The 21,789-nt window shown below is 43.6% G+C and overlaps 1 protein-coding gene across 2 annotated transcripts in view; it reads left to right on the plus strand.

Annotated features, from left to right (window-relative positions):
• The window catches only part of LOC142210586 (arylacetamide deacetylase-like 4), a 54,827-nt gene extending 33,890 nt beyond the window's left edge, over nucleotides 1-20,937 (plus strand). The window contains exons 1-4 of one of the 2 annotated variants that reach the window (XM_075279856.1): nucleotides 9,849-10,064; nucleotides 17,108-17,333; nucleotides 17,486-17,549; nucleotides 19,917-20,937. In XM_075279856.1, the coding sequence (XP_075135957.1) occupies nucleotides 9,888-10,064; nucleotides 17,108-17,333; nucleotides 17,486-17,549; nucleotides 19,917-20,694 (1,245 nt within the window). In that variant the 5' untranslated portion in view covers nucleotides 9,849-9,887 and the 3' untranslated portion in view covers nucleotides 20,695-20,937. Of the gene's footprint in view, nucleotides 1-9,848; nucleotides 10,065-17,107; nucleotides 17,334-17,485; nucleotides 17,550-19,916 lie in introns of those variants that run through there. The other variant, XM_075279857.1, reaches the window with a different exon arrangement.
• Nucleotides 20,938-21,789: the final 852 nt, after the last annotated feature.

Here is a 21,789-nt window from a genome sequence, read left to right on the forward strand (position 1 = left end):
CAGTATATACAGACATGATAATACAGCACTGTGTCACTATGCAATAACCTGTTTGTCACTACAGGTTATCCATTAATATGAACTATGTCCTCATAAAGGCTTTCTTATCATCTTATTATATACTTAAAGTAAGTCAAAGGCCTTGAGGTCTTGTCTCTTAATACAACTTACTCTCAACTTCCAGCAGGTTACATTAGGTTCACACTAGCATGGCCTCTCAGTTGTTTCAGTCCATTGGAGGTCCAGACAGGTGGACCACTAAAATAGCAGTAACACATGGAGTTTGATGGACCCCATTGACTATAATGGGGCCTTTTGAATGTTGGTCATTTTAAGGCCAGGGCCCCACGTAATGCAAACACAGCGATTTTGCATTGGTGGTGGCAAAAACTGTGGCATTTTTCATTAACTGCAATTTCTGCAGAGTGGATGGGATTCTGGCTAATTCATCCTTATACACACTGCAGAAAAAAATTTGCAGCGAAAATGCTGCGAAGTAAAAAATGCTTATGTTTTTGGAAATCACAGCATGTCAATTATACCTGTGGAAATGCGTGAGGTATCCATATAGGTATAATGGAAGCCCGAAAGTCCGCGGACTTTCTGTGAAAAGTGCTGGCTGCAGGAAAAATTTTGATGTGTCGTCTACCATGGTTTTTGGCTGTGGCTCGCTACTCAGGGCCTTAGCCTAAAACTGAAACTGTTGGAGGAGATTTTCCGGTGGACACTGCGTCGCAAGTGTGATCTTAGCCTTACAAACTTCAAGACGTGGGCTGGTTGGGTGTGGGGTTTTTGATGGGGTGATTAATAACACTACACAACAAAAAAAAACTTTCCGCGGATATCTTATACAATCGATCTTAGTCAATTTGAACATGCTGATTTCAAATATGCAATCCGTATTTCTGTATCACCCTCCATTCTTAAAATATCCACGATCTTAAATTTTATATTTCAATTAATTAATTCAAAACATAAGAAATGTAATTTTTGCAAAAAAACTTGTATTTTAAAAGTTATTGCTACATGAATTTTAAATGTAAATATGAACGTGGCCATAGCTACTGAAATGATAGATACATAATTATATGATAAACAAAAATTCGGTTTGAAGTCTAATAGCTGTAAAATATGTGCAAAAATTTGTTAAACATGTTCATGGTTTAAATTTCTTGGCTGTGGACTTCCGCTTATACTGATGAGTTGACAAATCATGCTGAAGCGTCCAACAGTAGTCTTCCAACATCGCTGCACTCCAATGACCCTGATAGTGTAACTCCATCACCAAAATGTCCTGCTGGTAGAAGTGTTCGCCACGTACAGGATCCTAGGTTTTCTAGAAAGGCTATTCCACACGTACCTTTTGTATGTAAATTGCCTCAGTAGATTTTGAATAAGTCAATTTTTATTCATATGCTAATGAGCCTTCTCCGTGCACCCCGGAAGTCTCTTTGTGCACTGTCTCCTGTATATACGGCACAGGCTGCTGCTGACTCCTCTCTGCTCTCTTTGGGGCACACCTGGGTATACTGCGCATATACAGAGATGTATATGCAGATCCCCAGTTTCGTGTCCCCCATCTCTGCCCCCAGTTTCATGTCTCCCCATCTCTGTCCCCAGTTTCACATCCCCCCTCCATATCTGCCCCCAGTTTCATGTCCCCCCTCCATATCTGCCCCCAGTTTCATGTCCCCCCTCCATATCTGCCCCCAGTTTCATGTCCCCCTCCATAGCTTTCCCAGTTTCATGTCCCCCCTCCATATCTGTCCCCAGTTTCATGTCCCCCCATCTCTGCCTCCATTTTCATGTCCCCCTCCATATCTGTCCCAGTTTCATGTCCTCTCTCCATATTTGTCCCCAGTTTCATGTCTCCCCCATCTCTGCCCACAGTTTCATGCCGTTCTCCCCTCCTTCATCTGCCCACAGTTTCATTAGCCTCCTACATTATGTTCCCCTCAATGTTTAACACAAAAAACACTTATACACACCCTTCCAATGCTCACCCGCAGCTCTCACTCACTCACATAGTCATCACATCACGACTACACATGCAGGAGCCGGAGCGCAGCGTTAAAGCCTTGAAACTGGGACATACCTCCCACTGACCGGGACCGCGGAACAGGACACCAAAATCGTGAATGTCCCGTGGAATCCGGGACGGTTGTGAGGTATGTTATGTTCCTGATAACCCTTGATTCTTTACTTCTTCTTACTTATGTGCCGTACAGTTAGGGGAGAGGGTCCTAATACCTGGAACCCCTCTTGTGGGAAAAGAAGCTAAACCTAAGTTATAGGATATAATTATGTATGTATCTACCCCTAGAGGGAACTTCCTACACATGGATTTGTACAGTTTATAGTCAACTACAGTATATAAAACCAAATGTAGTGACTTCCTCTAGTGGGGGAAAATTAGATTACATGTATTGTTATATGGATGGGTTATCCAACAGCAAAAATGTATTCCCTTAACTTAGGATAGGTCTAATTTAGCTCATTAATTATCGATGGGTGGGGTTCGTTGCTAGTTATGGGTATCCCTGCACAATTTATTACTTTTTCGATCGCTAGTGACAGTGTCAGATTATGTTGCGGCTTGTTCAGTAGCATAACTAGGAATGGCGGGGTCCCATGGTGGCCCCTGTACACAGTAATATACACCACAGTGGATCCTGCACACAGTAATATACGCCACAGTGGACCCTGCACACAGTATTATACCCCATAGTCGCCCCTGCACACACTATTATGCCCCATTGTGGCCGTTTTTCAGACCACAGAGTATAATAATTGGAGACCCAGGAAGGATACAAACATAAAAAAACACTGTTACTTACCTATCCCTGCAGTCTCCGCCGATGGCGGCCATCTTTAATGACATCCGGGATGTCACTTGACCCGGGGGGCCTGCGTCGCACAAGTAGGACGTCACACAAGTAGGCCCGAAGCCTGCCCGGAGAGGTAAGTAACACTGTTTTTTTATGTTCCCTTACCTCTCCTGGGCCTCTGATCATTATACTCGGGGGTCTGAAAAGACCCCCAAGTATAATAATAGTGTTTGTAGGGCCCGCAGTGTCACTTACTGATCCTGGTCCCTGCCAGGATCGGTAAGTAAATAGGGCACGTTACTGGCTGGAGTAACTCTACAGTAGAAGTAGCAGCAGTCGCCGGGCCCCCTAATGTACCAGGCCCTGTGGCAGCTACTACCCCGGTAGTTACGCCCCTGTGTCCCTTTGACAAAGGAAATGTCGCATCTAGTTGTCAATGTATTTACAGACTCTAGTACAAAATAACAGAGGAACGGTGCAAAGTTCTAAGAAGAGAATTATTATTTTATGGGGAATTCAAGTATTTACTAAGTATATATCAGGAATCAGGACAGGTCATTTAAACGCGATAGGTTGTCTCCGGGAATAGGCCAAAAAATAACAACTAAAAAAAAATATTCAGGATACTTGCCCTCACACCTACCTGCATCTTTTTGCCTCTGTGAGATTGTTGAAAAAAATGGCCGCCACTGCTACTGTGTATGTAAAACATTGTACTAATCAAATGCTTGAAAGATGAACCATCTGTACTTTATTGATCAATTGTGCCATGAGATTCCTGGTCTTGGCTTACCTTGCCAGTAAAACCTTTAACTTTGCTTTCATATTGGTGGAGTGCCGGGAATTTATTGTAGCTGCCAGAGAAATCCTATCTGTCGGATACATAGCTTGAACAGAAATCATGGCATTAAGCCCGCTGATTAATCTGTATATCCTGTCTCCAACTACTCTATGCAGTGTGGGGGCAGCTGGGTGGGGCTGTATACTGTGGGGGGCAACTGGAAGGGACTGTACAGTGTGGAGGCAACTAGAGTGGGACTGTATACTGTGGGGGCAACTAGAGGGGGACTGTATACTGTGAGGGCAACTAGAGGGGGACTGGATACTGTGGGGGCAACCGGAAGGGACTGTATAGTGTGGGAGCAAATTGAGGAGAGTCTGTATACTGTGGGGGCAACTGGAAGGGACTGTATAGTGTGGAGGCAACTTGAGTGGGATGGTATAGTGTGGAGGCAACTGGAGAGGGACTGTATAGTGTAGGCACAATTGGAGGGGGCACAAAGAGATATTGATGGGAATAGCACATAGTGCGCTACGCATTTGGTCCCTCTTTCAGTCTTTTGAAAGTTGGGAGTCATGATTTACAGTAATAGTGTCAGATGAGGCTTTAGAATATTCAGTAGAGGATTAGTTAAAGAGGACCTTTCACCACCTGGGGCACATGTGGTTTTATACACCGCTAGAAAGCCAACAGTGCGCTGAATTCAGCGCACTGTTGGCTTTCACAATCTGCTCCCTGGGTAAAGAACTATCGGTGCCGGTACCGTAGCTCTTCACTGTCAGAAGGGCGTTTCTGATAGTCAGTCAGGAACGCCCTTCCTCACAGTAGTGTCTATTGTGCTGTACTGTGAGAGCGGTGAGGAACGCCTTCTCCACTCCTGATAGTACTCCGTCCTAGGACCCATCCTGTTCTCCATATACACCCTTGGCCTAGGCCAACTCATAGAATCTCATGGTTTTCAATACCATTGCTATGCCGATGACATGCAAATATATATCTCTGGGCCAGATATTACCTCTGTGTTCCAGATTGTTTAGCGGCTGTAGCCTCCTTCCTCTTCTCCCGCTTTCTCACACTCAATATGGAGAAAACATAGTTCTTAATGTTCACCCCACCCTGTATGGCCCCTTCACCTGACCCATCTATCAAAGTTAACGGAACCGCATTTTCCCCTTCCCACGGGCCCAATGCCTTGGGATAACACTGGACTCCGATCTATCCTCCAAGTCACATGTTCAAACCCTCAACACTTCCTGCCGCCTCCAACTCAAGAACATCCACCAAATCCGCTCCTTCCTTACCCCTGAAACTACTAAGATGCTCGTCCATGCCCTCATAATCTCCTGCTTAGACTACTGGAACACCCTTCTCCATGCACTCCCAGCAAACACCCTAGCCCCCTCCAGACCACCCTTAACTGCGCTGCTCACTTAATTCATTATTTGCTCCCCTCTGCCAGTCCCTTCATTGGCTACTCATAGCCCAGCGAATTGAGTTCAAGCTACTAACGTTAACATTCAAAGCCATCCACAACCTGTCCCCTCCATATATCTCTGAATTAATCTCCCGCTACCTGCCCACACGTAACCTCAGATGCTCCAATAACCTCCTACTCCGCTCTGCTCTCATCCGCTCCTCACACCGTCTCCGCTCCGCACACGTCACATCCATCTCCAAGATTTCTCCTGGGCATTCCCCATACTCTGGAACTCCTTACCAAGACACATAAGACTGACCCCCACAATCACAGGCTTCAAGAAGACTCACCAATAACACTACTGCCACCACATCACCATCTGTACAGTCTCCCCTCTTCTTCTGTCTCTATCCCCCTTCCCTCATAGATTGTATGCCCTCGCGGGCAGGGCCCTCTATCCCACTGTGCCAGTCAGTCATTGTTAGTATTATATCTACCTGTATATTCTGTGTACTGTATGTAACCCCCAAATGTAAAGCACCATGGAATTAATGGTGCTATATAAATAAATAATAATAATAATAGTACTCGTCCATAGACAAGTACTAGGTAGACGTTCCTCCCCCTCTCACTCTACAGCGCGATAGGCGCTGCTGTGAGGAAGGGCGTTCCTGACTGACTGTCAGAAACGCCCTTCTGACGGTGAAGAGCTACGGTATCGGCACCGATAGCTCTTCACCCAGGGCGCAGATTGTGAAAACCAATAGTATGCTGAATTCAGCGCACTGACAGCTTTCTAGCAGTATATAAAACCGCATGTGCCCTAGGTGGTGAAAGGTCCTCTTTAATGACACTTGGTCACAGTTTACACTAACAGTGTTAAAGGGATTCTATCATTAGAATTCCTTTTTTAACTAAATACACGTTGGAATAGCCTTAAGAAAGGCTATTCTTCCTTTACCTTTCTTTTTCTGATCCGCACCGCCGTTCCAGAGGAATTTCTTCTTTCTTCCATATGTAAACGAGTTTTCAGACAGCACATGGGGCAGCCCCTGTGCTGTTCGAAAACGCTCCAGTGACTCCTCTGTCTTCTTTTCCAGTCTGCCTTATTGGCCGCATTTTCAGCCAAAAGCGCCGACTGCGCATGTCCATGCTATTTTCCTGTGGCCTCTTACACAAGTGATTGTTAAGCCACAGGAAAATGGCCGACGGACATGCGTAGTCGGCGCTTTTGGCTGAAGATGCGGCAGATGACCCGGTGAAGAGGCGGACCGGAGAAGAAGACAGAGGAGTCGCTGGAGAGTTTTCGAACAGCACAGGGGATGCCCGCAGTGTGGTGTAACACAGTATCACACGCCAGAGGATTAGATATGCACGTCTGCACATAGTTCCACAACCCAAAGGATTAGAGAAGCACGTTTTCACACAGTACCACACGCTGAAGGATTAGATACACTGGTCAGCACACAGTATCACATGCCAGAGGATTAGATACGCGTGTCTGCACAAAGTATCACATGGCTAAAGATTATATACGCGCATCTGCACATAGTTCGACATGCCAGAGGATTAGATACCCACATCTGCACAAAGTACCACACGCAGAAAGATTAGATACGTGCGTCTGCACACAGTTCCACATGTCAGAGGATTAGATACGCACCACTGCACATAGTACCACACGCTGGAGGATTAGATACACGCGTCTGCACACAGTTCGACATGCGAAAGGATTAGATGTGCGTGTCTGCACAAAGTACCACACGCCAGAGGATTACATACACAGGTCAGCACATAATATCACACGCCAGAGGATTAGATACGTGCATCTTCACACAGTACCACATACCGGAGGATTAGATACGCACGTCTGCACACAGTACCACAAGCCAGAGGATTAGATACGCACGTCTTAACACAATATCACACGCCAGAGGATTAGATACACGCGCCAGAGGATTAGATACGTGCGTCTATACACAGTTACACATGCCGCAGCATTAAATACGCACATCTGTGCATAGTTCCACATGCCGGAGGATTAGATACGCACGTCTTTACACAATACCAGAGGATTAGATACGTGCTTCTGCACACACTACCATACGCTGGAGGATTAGATACACAAGTCAGTACACAGTACCACAGTACACAGCATACAGTACCACACGCCATAGGATTAAATACGCATGTCTGCACACAGTACCACAAGCCGGAGGATTAGATACGCACATATGCACACAGTACCAAGCGTCAGAGGATTAGATACACACGTCTTCACACAAATCCACACGCCAAAGGATTAGATATGCGCCACTGCACACAATTCCACACGCTGGAGGATTGGATATGTGCCACTGCACACAATACCATTCACCAGAGGATTAGATATGCACCAATGCACACAATACCACACAGGGGAGGATTAGATACTCGCTACTGCACACAGTACCATACGCCGGAGGATTAGATACACGGCTCTGCACAGAGTACCACATATTAGAATTTTACTCCAGGTTTCCATAGCAACCCAGACATTTTTCTTCACTACTTTATGTCAGTCTTAAAGGGGCAGGGCGCTGTGGATGACACAAGGTCACATACACACAGCTTTACTCCAGGTCTCCATAACAACCAATCGCAGGTTTTTCACTGATATCCAAAATGAGATACACATGATCACATGACGCTTATGGACACACACAAATGATATAGAAAATATACCAGCGCAAAACTGGGCAATTCTTATGGGGCCACTACACAAACAAAAAATTAAATATACCCGTGCGAAGTCGGGTCCTCCTGCTAGTAATTATATATATGTTAAGGACATGTAATTAGACTAATTGATATGTGCACTATAGAACTCTATTCCTGTCTCTACTACTTGGGTGTATACTGACTTGTTTTTGCTTTTTCTTTTGTATATATATATATATATATATATATATATATATATATATATATATATATATATATACAGTGTGTGTGTGTATATATATATATATACAGTCCTATGAAAAAGTTTGGGCACCCCTATTAATTGTAATAATTTTTAGTTCTAAATATTTTGGTGTTTGCAGCAGCCATTTCAGTTTGATATATCTAATAACTGATGGACACAGTAATATTTCAGGATTGAAATGAGGTTTATTGTACTAACAGAAAATGTGCAATATGCATTAAACCAAAATTTGATCGGTGCAAAAGTATGGGCACCTCAACAGAAAAGTGACATTAATATTTAGTAGATCCTCCTTTTGCAAAGATAACAGCCTCTAGTCGCTTCCTGTAGCTTTTAATCAGTTCCTGGATCCTGGATGAAGGTATTTTGGACCATTCCTCTTTACAAAACAATTCAAGTTCAGTTAAGTTTGATGGTCGCCGAGCATGGACAGCCCGCTCTCAAATGATCTGAAAACAAAGATTGTTCAACATAGTTGTTCAGGGGAAGGATACAAAAAGTTGTCTCAGAGATTTAACCTGTCAGTTTCCACTGTGAGGAACATAGTAAGGAAATGGAAGACCACAGGGACAGTTCTTGTTAAGCCCAGAAGTGGCAGGCCAAGAAAAATATCAGAAAGGCAGAGAAGAAGAATGGTGAGAACAGTCAAGGACAATCCACAGACCACCTCCAAAGAGCTGCAGCATCCTCTTGCTGCAGATGGTGTCACTGTGCATCGGTCAACTATACAGCGCACTTTGCACAAATAGAAGCTGTATGGGAGAGTGATGAGAAAGAAGCCGTTTCCGCAAGCACGCCACAAACAGAGTCACTGCCTGAGGTATGCAAAGCACATTTGGACAAGCCAGCTTCATTTTGGAAGAAGGTCCTGTGGACTGATGAAACAAAGATTGAGTTGTTTGGTCATACAAAAAGGTGCTATGCATGGCATCCAAAAAACACAGCATTCCAAGAAAAACACATGCTACCCACTGTAAAATTTGGTGGAGTTTCCATCATGCTTTGGGGCTGTGTGGCCAATGCCGACACCGGGAATCTTGTTAAAGTTGAGGGTCGCATGGATTCCACTCAGTATCAGCAGATTCTTGAGAATAATGTTCAAGAATCAGTAACGCAGTTGAAGTTACGCCGGGGATGGATATTTCAGCAGACAATGATCCAAAACACCGCTCCAAATCGACTCAGGAATTCATGCAGAGGAACAATTACAATGTTCTGGAATGGCCATCCCAGTCCCCAGACCTGAATATCATTGAATATCTGTGGGATGAGTTGAAGCGGGCTGTCCATGGTCGGCCACCATCAAACTTAACTGAACTTGAATTGTTTTGTAAAGAGGAATGGTCCAAAATCCCTTCATCCAGGATCCAGGAACTGATTAAAAGCTACAGGAAGCGACTAGAGGCTGTTATCTTTGCAAAAGGAGGATCTACTAAATATTAATGTCACTTTTCTGTTGAGGTGCCCATACTTTTGCACCGGTCAAATTTTGGTTTAATGCATATTGCACATTTTCTGTTAGTACAATAAACTTCATTTCAATCCTGAAATATTACTGTGTCCATCAGTTATTAGATAGATCAAACTGAAATGGCTGTTGCAAACACCAAAATATTTAGAACTAAAAATGATTAAGATTAATAGGGGTGCCCAAACTTTTTCATAGGACTGTATATATATATATATATATATATATATATATATATATATATATATATCTTCCAGGCCAGTGTCTGCAACGCCCACCTCTTCCAGGCTACTACCTGCCACTCCCACACCTCGCTGCATGCAGCAGACACTGATACCAAGCTGAAGTAGTGAGCAGAAAAACAGGAACTAGCCAAGAGTCAATTCAAAGTCAGGTCGGGCTGCACTGAGCTCCTAGCACCCGCAGCCATGGGCATTGCTATGGTGTTGGTAGTGCTCACCGTCGCCATCTTTATTGCATTATGTTTTTTGCTGCTGTTGGGCATCATTTACTTTGAAATGACTAACTCCAACATCCCACCAGGAGTTGCAAATCCTGTCAAGCTGAGGATCATCCATGGGATCACGATTGGTATTGCTGTAGTGGTAAGTACACCCTGTATTTAAGACCTAGCCTTCCTGTAGTCGTTGTGGAACTACAAGTACCAGCTAAACCAGATTTCTTAAAAAACTTCTACCAGAAAGGACATAAAAACTAGAACTGTGCGTAAAACTTGTGTGTGAACTCTCTTATGTCATCTAACCGATATAATTGCACCATAGTTTTGTATACACTGTTGAAGATCAAATCCTTAAGGCCTGGGTTACACGTTGTGAAAATGCCACGATTTGGCCGTGATGGAAACGTTGTGGCAAAAGCCACAATATTTTACAGTGCCTGCAAAGTGAATGGTATTTTGGCTAATCCTATCCACACATTGCAGAAAAATATCTCAAGTGATTTCAAAACTCGTTCTTTTTTGGGAATTACATCATGTTAATTATCGTATATACTCGAGTATAAGCCAACCCGAATATAAGCCGAGGCCCCTAATTTTATCACAAGTTGACTCGAGTATAAGCCGGGGGGGGGGGGGGGGGGGAATGCAGCAGCTACTGGAAAATTTCAAAAATTGGGTGATTTTGGGTGCAGTAGTTGCTGAGGAAGGGGAGGGGCTGTTATGGTTGTCTGTCTGCCCCTTCTCTGAGCTTGAGGACTTAGGTTTCCCCCCCCCCCCACGTGAAATTCAGCCTGGCTGAATATAGGGTATCTGCAGTGCTCCTATTAACCCCTTTCCGACGGAACAGGAGCACTGCAGATCCCCTATATTCAGTAGACCGGGCACTTTCAGACACAGGATACCTAATGTGTTTGTGTTTCACAGTCATTTTCTACTTCTGTATGTATTCTAGGGAAAGGAGGGATTTAGAACTTTTATTTTTTTTTTAAAGCTTCTTTTTTCCCCCCCACTACTTTATGGGAGATTGTATACATTGATATTGCGGCTGGTCATAGACCCCCACCCCCCCTCCTTAAAAAATATATATATTTTTTTTTTTTTTTTGCTGACTCGATTATAAGCCGAGAGGGTTTTTTCTGCACAAAAACTGTGCTGAAAAATTCGGCTTATACTCGAGTATATCTAAATAAATGCTGGAGCTTTCTGTATAGGCATAATTGGAAAAATAACGTGATGCGTTATCTCTGCTGTCTTTTCTGCAGCGCTTTTTGACTGTGGCTCACTACTGTGGGGCTTTAGCCTCAAGGGATATACCGGCACCAAATCAATATTTTTTTTTTCTTTCTTTATTTTGTTTTCATATTGATAAACTATACACAGGATAGGTCATCAATATGTGATCTGTGGGGGTCCCAGAATCTAGTAGATGGGAAGCCCATACAGCACCACTTCTATTCAAGTAACAGAAGCAATGCAATGTTCCTAATGCTAAACATCCATTAGCAGCTTCTATCACCCGTAGGCTGCTGCAATAGCTGATCTGTGCGGGGTCTGGGTGTTAGACCCCCACAAATCACATACTAATCATCATTATGAAAAATCAATCTGGGGAATGGAAAACCCCTTTAGGCTCAGGCAGTAGCATAACTAGGAATGGCAGGGCAGTAATCAGACATCTGCCTGCTAACGAGCTGTGCTTAGTTGTGTCCATCACATGACCATGGACTGTATATCACAGACTGCATGGATGCCTATAGCCATCTCTAACCAAACATTCCCCCCCCCCCCAACCTGGAGAAATAATGACAGACACATAAGTTACGTGTTATGTGGGCAGAAGGTCAGCCATAGCTTTTATTTTGTAAACAACTTTGAGTAACAACTCGTCGCCATGGCAACCGCGTTTCTATGAGAATCCAAACCGGATATAACCGTTTATAACTCTGGATCGGGAGCGGATGGCCTGACACCACCCTCCGGAGGGCCGGTCACCTCCCCGTCTACCCTGTTTCCTGTGCAGCGCCGCTCTCCAGCTGTGACTTGCCAGTATGAATCATGGGTAACTAAAAAAGAAAAGCATGTTATGATGAAATAAACAAAACCAACGGAACCAAACCACACTTCCATTAACCAACACCAGCTAAACCAAACCATACCTCTCATTATTTATTTATTTATTTATTTATTAAATTCAACAAAATAATTTTGTAGAAAATACCAGCCATCGCGCCATGGTCATTATCAACACTTTTTTTTTTTTTTTTTTTACAAGGGAGGGAGGGTGGCAATGTTTTTTCCTAGCGTGCAACGCTGTAGAGAGGATGAGGGGTGGGGCCACCGCATTTAAATAGAAGGCGGCCCTAACCACTCGCCCTGAAGCATAGGAGGAGGGAACCCTGGAGGACACTGGGGCAAACCATTCCAACCGGAGCAGGGGCGGAGCAGCAAGGAAGAAAAAACCCCAAGCCACAAGAGGAAGCAGGGAGGGAGAGAGGGGCCAAAAGCAACTCTCTCGCGCCACCACCCCACAGTCCCGGGTTTCCTCCTAGCCACCATGACCATAAACCATATATCACATAACGTGACCGTGGACTGTAAATCGCATGACCACAGTCAGACTTTTACCCACTAGAAGTAACAGAATGAATGACAGCAAGCATAGATCTAGAATTGATACAGAAAGTATATTGGAAAATTGTACAATTTTTTTTTTTTTTTTTTTACACAAAAAATAACATTTGACTCTCAAAATTGGCATGAAAGTGGCCAACCCCTTTAAACTTTCTCTCGAGCAGTATTTGCAGTAGGTTAATTTTTAACACCACCTCAGTTTTCATATTAAAATGTAATCCTTTGATTTGATCTGTTTAGTTTATTATAGAATTATGAATTTATCCTGGACAATTCCTTTAAGGATTTTGGATACCTTGCAGTGTGGGAGTCGGTGGAGGTTTCCATCTCATGCATATCCCCATTATTTTCTGATGTGTTCGGAGTGGACACTTCAGTACCAGACTATTTTCCCTGGTTCAGGGCTGGACACATTTTTGTTTTTTTAGCGGCCTAAGGATAGGACCCAGGGACGTCACAGCTAGTGGTATCCCGTGTGATTGGCCTCAGTGGTCATGTGTGTCAGGAACTTCTGCCACAAGAAAACAAAGGAGTTGCAGGACCAAACTGTGCTGGGTGACACAGGAGCACCAAGGACCGGTGTGTATTTATTTTTTTCATCTCCCTGGCATGATTTTAAAAAAAAAAAAATTAGTCTGGACAACCCCTTTCACACTGCAAGGAAATACAGATATGGAGTGGACCTCCCGGATGTATATAGTCTATGGGAGGTTCAGAACTGGTTGAGCTACTGTCTATCTAAATTCAGGTTTTTACAAAATGAAAACGAGAAAAACTTGTAGTGATGGACACGGAATGCGCTCCTGATACCAGTCACGAACGATTTGTGCAGGCAGTGCGCGGCAAGCCCACGGACCCCATTATAGTCTATGGGGCCCGTGCACTTGAACTGCACAGCATTTGAACTGCAGTTGCGCTTGTGTTCCGTCCATAGGGGTCCTCATGCGGACCCATACGGATGGAACACATCAGCATGTGTGAACCGGGCATAAGAGCATACAAGTGCCACATAAGAAGATGGGTCATTAATATGAGATTAGTCATGTCTGGCTCTTAGCACCCTACACAAATGACACTGTATCTCATCTCATATGAAGGGAACAAATCTGTTATACCCTTATAGTCACAATTGTTGGCGTGCAATATAAGCAATAAAAAGACTGCCTAGGCACAGCAGACCTATCTAATGACTGGTCAGCAGGGGTGCCAACAGTAGAACCCCACTGATCTGATATTGATGGTCTATCCTAACCATAGTTCATAAATATTGGGAACCCAAAAGACCCCACTAATCTGTCTTACAGATATTAATAGTAAAATGTCAAAAGTTTCTAGTTACGTCACTGGTTGTTGGCATATTAATTGCGCTAGGTTCACACTAGCGCTGGGCTGTCCGGAGAGCCAGACCTCTACCACAACAGTTAGCGATAGAGACCAGTGGTGTCCTTTGACTATAATGGGGTCCGCCGTTTCAAAAACCGATTTTCAGTGGTCTCTGTGATGGATTCCCCAATGGAGAATGTGCGCCCAGCTTTAGATGCAGTCACACACTACAATGATATTTCAGTTTATCTACTCAGTTACTATCACTGTGTAAAGCTCCAACATATAAGATAATACAAGTTTATCCATTAACATTCTGTAATCTCAGACCATTAAACTTCAACTTTGTAGTCAAAGATTGTATATGTGAAAGGGCACAAGGTGTGTGGACTTCACATATTAGGCAGAAAGAATCTGGTCATGGATATGAATGACGTTCCCCTCCCGAATCTCCTTGCAAAGTCATTTACGTGCACTGCTATAGCAAATATACAAAGCCTACCAATGATACCGCACGTCATTCATGAATGCTTGTTCCCCATAGTCGCCCTCTGCCTAATATTTCCGCACTACTGATCAGTGGTATTGTTTCACGATTCATTTCATCAAAGTTTTGGCTAAGATAACCCAAGTGGTTCCCTGTAGAAATGACAAAATGTAACCGAGTGGACAGCACACTATGCTATGTATAATGTAAGCTATACAACCACACTAACAAGAATTAACACATATTTTGGCATATAGTTGTGGCGTTGGGCGTAGCTAAAGGGGGTAGAACAGTAGTGGTCACCAGGCCCTGGACGAGCGGGCACCAAAGGTCCTTCTAACAGATAACATATACTACCATTTGAAATAGCACAAGGTAGGTACCTGGAGCTTTAGGCTAAGGCCCCACGGGCCGTAAACGCAGTGATAAAGCGCTGCGGGAAGAACTGCTGTGTGATCGCATTGCGGTTCTTTCCGCAGCGCTTTTAAGGGACAGTTCAGAGTTTTTCTCTGCAGACTTTCTCTTAACATTATATCTACGGGAACGCCGCTGGCATTATAATTGACATGCTGTGATTTGCAAAGCCGCAACGACTTTGCAAATCGCAGCTTGTCCGCGCTGTGATCTTTTCCGCAAAGTGGAGATGGGATTCACATGAATCCCATCCACTTTGCCTGCACTGTACAACGCCATGATTTTTCCCACAGCGTCTCCGCTGCGGGCAAATTGCGGCGTTTACGTCCCGTGGGGCCCCGGCCTTAACTTACGCCGCTGGGGGCAGCATTTTGGGTGTCGACCCTTTATTGCAGACAGAAAAGGGGAAAGACTCCTGCTGCAACCAGTTTCCTTAGGGTATGTTCACACTGTGTTTTTTGCAGGCTGAAAATCTCCTTCAGGAATCAGGAAATGTTTTTTTGATGAGGTTTTTTTTTTTACATGATGCAGTTTTGTTGAGTTTTTTTGTTGCATTTTTCATCGCGGTTTTTTGCTTCAGCACATTGTATGGACCCGGAAACTTCCCTTTTAAAAACGCTTGCAGTTTTTGTAAAACTGCATCAAAAACCGTGTCAAAAAACATCACTTTTTTTTTTTTTTTTTTGCCTCCCATTGATTTCAGTGGGATATTCATCAGCTTGAAGATAGTTCATGTCGAATTATTATTTGCCTGAAAATAAGTATGTGAACATACTGTTAGAGTTAGAAACAGATCAGATCTGAGGTTTGCGAGACGGACAGTAGGGGACCACATTTGATATACCACGGATATACCATAATACTTCCTTATCTTCTTGCGTCATGGCTCTGCAGTATGCACAGAGGTAACCCTTATCACTAACTTTATTTTCTCCCATAGTAACAGATAATACATTGATACGAAACACCATAACAATTTTGAATCTATGTCTCCATTTACTTCCAGAGCTGCATTCAAAATTCTGTTTGTTTTATGTTAATATTGATGCCACATCTCCTAATAGACCCCTGCTGGAAATATCTTTGCCTTGCTTCTCCAGGCCTTGAACTAGACATGACATGATATATTAAAGGGGTATTCCCATGACGCTTGTTCACTAACCTGCAGCCTGTTGTGCTCTCTTCACTTCCTGCTTCTCTCGGCACATAGGTGGGCGGGGTTTCTCTTGCACGGGATTGGTTGTAAATGAATTACCACAGTGTGAAGATGATGTAGCAGAGCTGGATTTGAGTCAGCTTGCATTATATACAGAGGTAATGGACTCCCTATCTCAGCCCTTATCAGCCAAATTCAATTAAACTGACTGATAAGAGCTCAGAAATCCCAGAGCTCTCACCTCCCCTATCTGTGTCATTTAAGTAGCGGAGCTTCTCAAACAGCTCAGAGCTGCTCCCAGCCCCTCCCTCCCCCTGAGAGCAGGCAGCTACATCACTTGACAAATGAGCAGATAATCCCAAGCGCCATAGAAACGGAGTGTAAACAATGAAGTGAATATATTAAGATAGCGGCCAAACAAAGCAGTTTTGATAAAACAATGCATTTAGGAAAAGTCTTAAATCCACATAAACTAGTAGTATAGATAGGATCCTTGTGATGGGACAACCTCTTTAAGTTTGCCTACGGAATTTTAATAAGTGGCTTATACACTATTTACACTCAAAGCTGCATTCCAATTTTCTTCTTGCATAGCAATCTGGTGCAAAGGTCGCCTATTTCATCTAATTTTTTGTAATTTCCCTTTGATATTCTGGAAAAAAGTTTTGCCAATTTTAATTTTTTTAACCAGTTTCGGGTTAATAATATTTTTTTGATTAATTTTGTGCCACTTTACAAGTCACAGGGTTCATGTACAGGCAAAGGAAGACATTACAGAGTAAGTGTCTGTTCACATGGTGGTAACCTTTTCCGCTGTGTGAATTCTTTGCGCGGCTAGCCGCAACGGGATGTCGATACAGTGCATGCTGCTCCTGATTAGGCCCGAATGAATGGGCCTGATCAGGAGCGAGTCTTGAGCCGCGAACGCCGCTGCTGACTCAGCCGTGGAATCCGCGGCAAGTCTGGGCATGTCACTTCTTTGAGTGAGAGACTCCCATTGAAATGAATGGGGGGCCTTTCTGCAGGCGGATTCCGGATGCCTGCAAAAAAACTCTGTGTGAACATACCCTAATGAATCAAATCATATCATAGGTCTGCTCTCAAGAGTTTACAATCTACGAGACTAAGTACAGGATCTATCATTCTCAAAAATGTTTATTTCCTTCTTATCAAACAGGGAAAGATCCTGCAGAACATGTTCATATGCAAACAGATTGACTTTACTCGCTTTGTCAGAGATAAACTTATGGCCCAAAAGTTAGGAGAAGACCCCAAACTTCTTATCAAAAATCTGAAGTTTGAAGGAATTCCAGTGAGAGTTTACCAGCCAAGGTCGCCATCTGCTGGCAGGAGAAAGGGAGTGATGTTTTTTCATGGTGGAGGATGGATGTTTGGGAGTATCGGTAAGCAAATTCAATCCGGATACATTTTAGATATCAAATAAAATGATATAAGATATATAATACATGGTGGTATTAGTTTTTTCTGGAATAACAGTAGATCCCTTTAATTCCGCTTGATCCCTATCACTTCTATATATTCTCCTTTTCCTCAGATTCCTATGATGTCTTATGCCGCTACATCTCAAAGGGATCAGAATCGGTGGTTGTCTCTGTCGGGTACGTCCTTGGCTATAAGATGTTGTTTCACTGACTTTTGACCATTGAACCATTAGCTTTCCCTGCAGCCTTAATATGTTATGAATGTAAAAAAAGAACAAAAGATAAAACTTCTTGTCTGGAAAGGCATATAAAGGAACGGTCCTAGATAAGAGAGAATATTCCCCCTGCTCCTATATACAGCCCGACTCACAGGTAGTTTCAGGCATTGTTGCTCAGCCTTATTAAAATGAATGGGGAGATGAACTGCAATACCGGACACTGCACATGGACAAGGGTGGCGCTGTGTATGTGAAAATGGGGAAAAATCTACAAAGGGATAAAACCTCTCTAGTTACCCATCTGATGGCCAATTTTAGAACTAGCATGTGAGTATAGATTCACTTAATTCTCATACAGCCCCATTACCTTTCGTTCACATCTGCGTTCGGTATTCTCTAGCAGTGGCTATAGAAGTAATGGGAAATATCTAGGAAACTTATACTTTTTCCTTGTGTTTAATCTAGTCTTAATCCACCGCAGCAAAATCTGCTTTTCCGCAACATGGGGCCTCAATTTCAGGCCTCGTTCACATCTGCGTTGGTACTCCGTCCGGGGGAGTCCGCATGAGGACCCACCACCGAACGGAATACCGAACACAACTGCAAGAGCTGCGCAGTGAAAGCACACGGACCCCATAGACTATAATGGGGTCTGTGTACTTGCCGCACGCATGAATCATGCAGGCAGGAAAGTAGATTGTAAACTAATTTCCTGTCTGCATGATCCCTGCGAAGATCTGGCGGCAAGAACACGGACCCCATTATAGTCTAGGGCCACGATTAGTTTGGGCTCAAAAAAAGCAATGCATCAAAATTTGCATTAAAAAAGTAGCGTTTCCGCAACGTGGGGCCTTAGGTAGAAGCCCCACATTGTGAAAATACTGTGCTTTACATCACCTGCAAAGTGAATTAGATTCTGGCTAATCCTATCCACACAGTACAGAAAAAAAATCGGAAAAAGCTGTGTTTTAAAATAATAAAATAATAATAAAAAATCGCAGCATGACAATTATACCTATGGAAACACTTATATAGGTATAATAAGGGCAGAAAGTCTGCAGAGAAAAACTGCAAAAACTCAATTAAAGGCTTGCCAAAAAAATGGGTATTCTCCATGTGTTTTTTTCTGCAGTGTTTTTTTTTTTTTTTTCCCTGCATTTCGCTATCTGGGGCCTTAGCTTGAGGCCAGGGCCCCCGGGATATAAACGCTGCTATTTGCCCACGGTGGAAAAATCACTGTGTTTTACAGTAAGGGCAAATTGGATGGGATTGTAGGAAATCTTATGCCCACTTTGCGGTAAAAACTGTGGTGTGGACACGCTGGCGTGGTTTTGGATATCAAAGTATGTCAATTATACCTACGGAAACACTGGCAGTTTCACCATAGGTATAATTGTAAAAGAAAGTCCACAGATGAAAACTCTTGGAACTTTATCTAAAGTGTTGCGGGAAGAACTGTGATGCGTTGCCACCGCAGATTTTCCGGCAGCGCTTTTTGGCTGCGGAACGTCTCGTGGGGCCTTAGCCTTATCACAATGGGTTTTTTGGTCAGGATTTTGAAGCGGAATCCGTGTCAATATCCGGCTCAAAAACCCGCCTCCCATTGGATTAAAAAAAGAAGCGACCTGCCCTTTCTTACCGCAGATTCTTGCCACGGCGCAAACACTTCCTCCCAACTAGGCCCATCATTTGGCCTAATCAGGAGTGGAATGCTGCAACTGGACGCTGATGCACTGTATCGGCATCCAGTCGCAGCTAGCCATTTTCTTGACCGGATTCTGAGTCAGCATTATAGTCTGTGGGGTCCATGTACTTTTACTGCACACCGCTTCCAGTTGCCTTTGGTATTCCGTTCAGGGGTTCCCCATGCGGACTCCCTGAACGGAATACCAAGCGCAGAGGTGAACAAAGGTTAATCTGGTCGCAGCTTATTTCACTTTCCCTTATGAGATCACATGCAATGGAGTCAGAAGTAGTTTTGGAACAGAGAAATGTTTACCTATTGAAAATATATGGCCATCGTAGAACATGACTATTTGCACAGGTAAGCAAGGTGAAAAATCCATATACAGATTGCTACTTTTCAACCATTAAATTACACCTAAGTTTAGGCTGTAAAACTCGGTTCGTGTATCAGCTGGATTTACCAGCTCAAACCCAATACAACAGAACTAAATCCAGCATGTCATTTCAGTTGAGCCAGGTTTGGGGTGGTAAATCTGACCAATACGTGGACCAGGTTTCCTAAACTTGACTGTGTGAAACTGGCCATATTGTTCAGAAGTATCTGAGATCTGAAATGAAATCTATGTATATATTTGTTTAGGTACCGACTGGCACCAGAACACCGGTATCCTGCAGCATTCGATGACTGTCTTAATGCCACGGTCCATTTTCTAAAGACAGCCAAAGAATATGGTGTAGACCCGTCCTCCGTGATAATCAGTGGAGACAGTGCTGGGGGTAATCTTACCGCTGCCGTCTGTCAAGCCCTTGTGGATAGAAGAGATCTTCCAAAACCTCTTGCTCAGGTGCTGATCTACCCAGCGGTCCAAGCTATTGACTTCCACTTACCATCATATGTACAAAACAGCGCAGTGCCCATTCTGTACAGAGAACGTGCCGCGTTCTACATGATAAACTATTTGGAAGGAGGTGACCTCAACATGATGGAAGAAGTTCTTGATGGAGATCATGTTCCTGTCGACTTGAAGATGAAGTTTAGGAAGTGGTTGGGTCCTGATAATATTCCTGATGAATTCAAACCCCATGGTTACAGGCCTCGTGTGATGGCCTCACATTCAGAGGATGTCTATGAAACCCACAAGCAAGCTTTTGAAACTAACTTTTCTCCATTGTTGGCCGAAGACTCTGTCATCAGTCTTCTCCCAAAAGCATACATTCTAACATGTGAATTTGATGTCTTACGTGATGATGGAATTCTTTACAAGAAGCGCCTGGAGGACAATGGAGTCCCAGTCACATGGCTTCATCTTAAAGATGGCTTCCATGGAATAGTTAGCTTTTTCGATAATGGAAAACTCTCATTTGAGTCTGGAAAGATGGCTGTTGATAGCATCGTAAAGTTCATCAATGATGTTTGACGTTCCAGTTTCACTCACATTCACTGTTGGACACCATGTTGGTTTACTTACTACATTGACTCCAGTGAGGGCCAGATTGGATACACATCTCAACGGCTTTTAATAAACAGGATGTTTGATCAAGGAATCCATTGCTTAAGTCATTGATGTTTTTAGGACACGAATACGCAGTCTGGCTTCCACATATGTACTAGCCGCTCTCCATGATGGCCATGACTTGCAGACAGAACGGAAATATTAATATCAAAGCCATACAGCCATTGGCCACCATGTATGGGCAGAGTTTTGGTCACATGCAGAAGTTGGACCATGTGTCCTAACGGAACTAAATTTTACAATGTCTAATAAAGTTAGTTGAAAATAAATGGTTAATTATTGACCACGTCTGTCATTAGGGCCTTCTTGGTAACCTCATATCTATGTACACACTGAAGAATCCCATGACCCAAGTCTACAGCAAAATCTACAAATTAATTTCCACCAAGGCTGGGGCCCCACGTGGCATAAATGCCACGGTTAGCTTGTGGTGGAAAAAACACGGTGTCTTACAGTCACAGCAAAGTAGATGGGATTCTAGCGAATCCCATCCCCACTATGCGGGAAAATACGTGCTGCAGACATAGTGCGATTTCCAAAGCCATTCCGATTTTGGAAATTGCAGCATGTCAATTATATCTACGGAAACGCCGGTGTTTTCCCTGTAGGTATAATGGAAGCAAGAAGAAAAACCTCTGTGAGCTTTCTGTGCAGAGCACTGCGGGAAGAACCACCATGCGTTGGTTTCCCGCAGTGCTTTTTTTGCAATGGGATGCCACATTTCCTAAAAACATGAAAATCTACCTCTGTGTTACTTGTAACGGTCCTTAGCAACATTTTGTGAGTTGAAGTAAAATACCATCAATATTGGTATCGTTTTACTGCTACTTGTGGATGGCCAAATGTAGAAGCCTTAGGCTAGGTTCACATCTGTGCTGGGCTCTTCATTGGGCCGGGTCCACTTGGGTTACCCTCAGACACTGGCAAACCCCAAAGACTTATAATGGGGTCTGCCAGGTGTCCCTCAAGTGTTCACTGTTTTTATACTGAATTGGCGGA

The sequence above is a fragment of the Leptodactylus fuscus genome, chromosome 6 (genome assembly GCF_031893055.1).
Source record: "Leptodactylus fuscus isolate aLepFus1 chromosome 6, aLepFus1.hap2, whole genome shotgun sequence".
NCBI lineage: Eukaryota > Metazoa > Chordata > Amphibia > Anura > Leptodactylidae > Leptodactylus > Leptodactylus fuscus.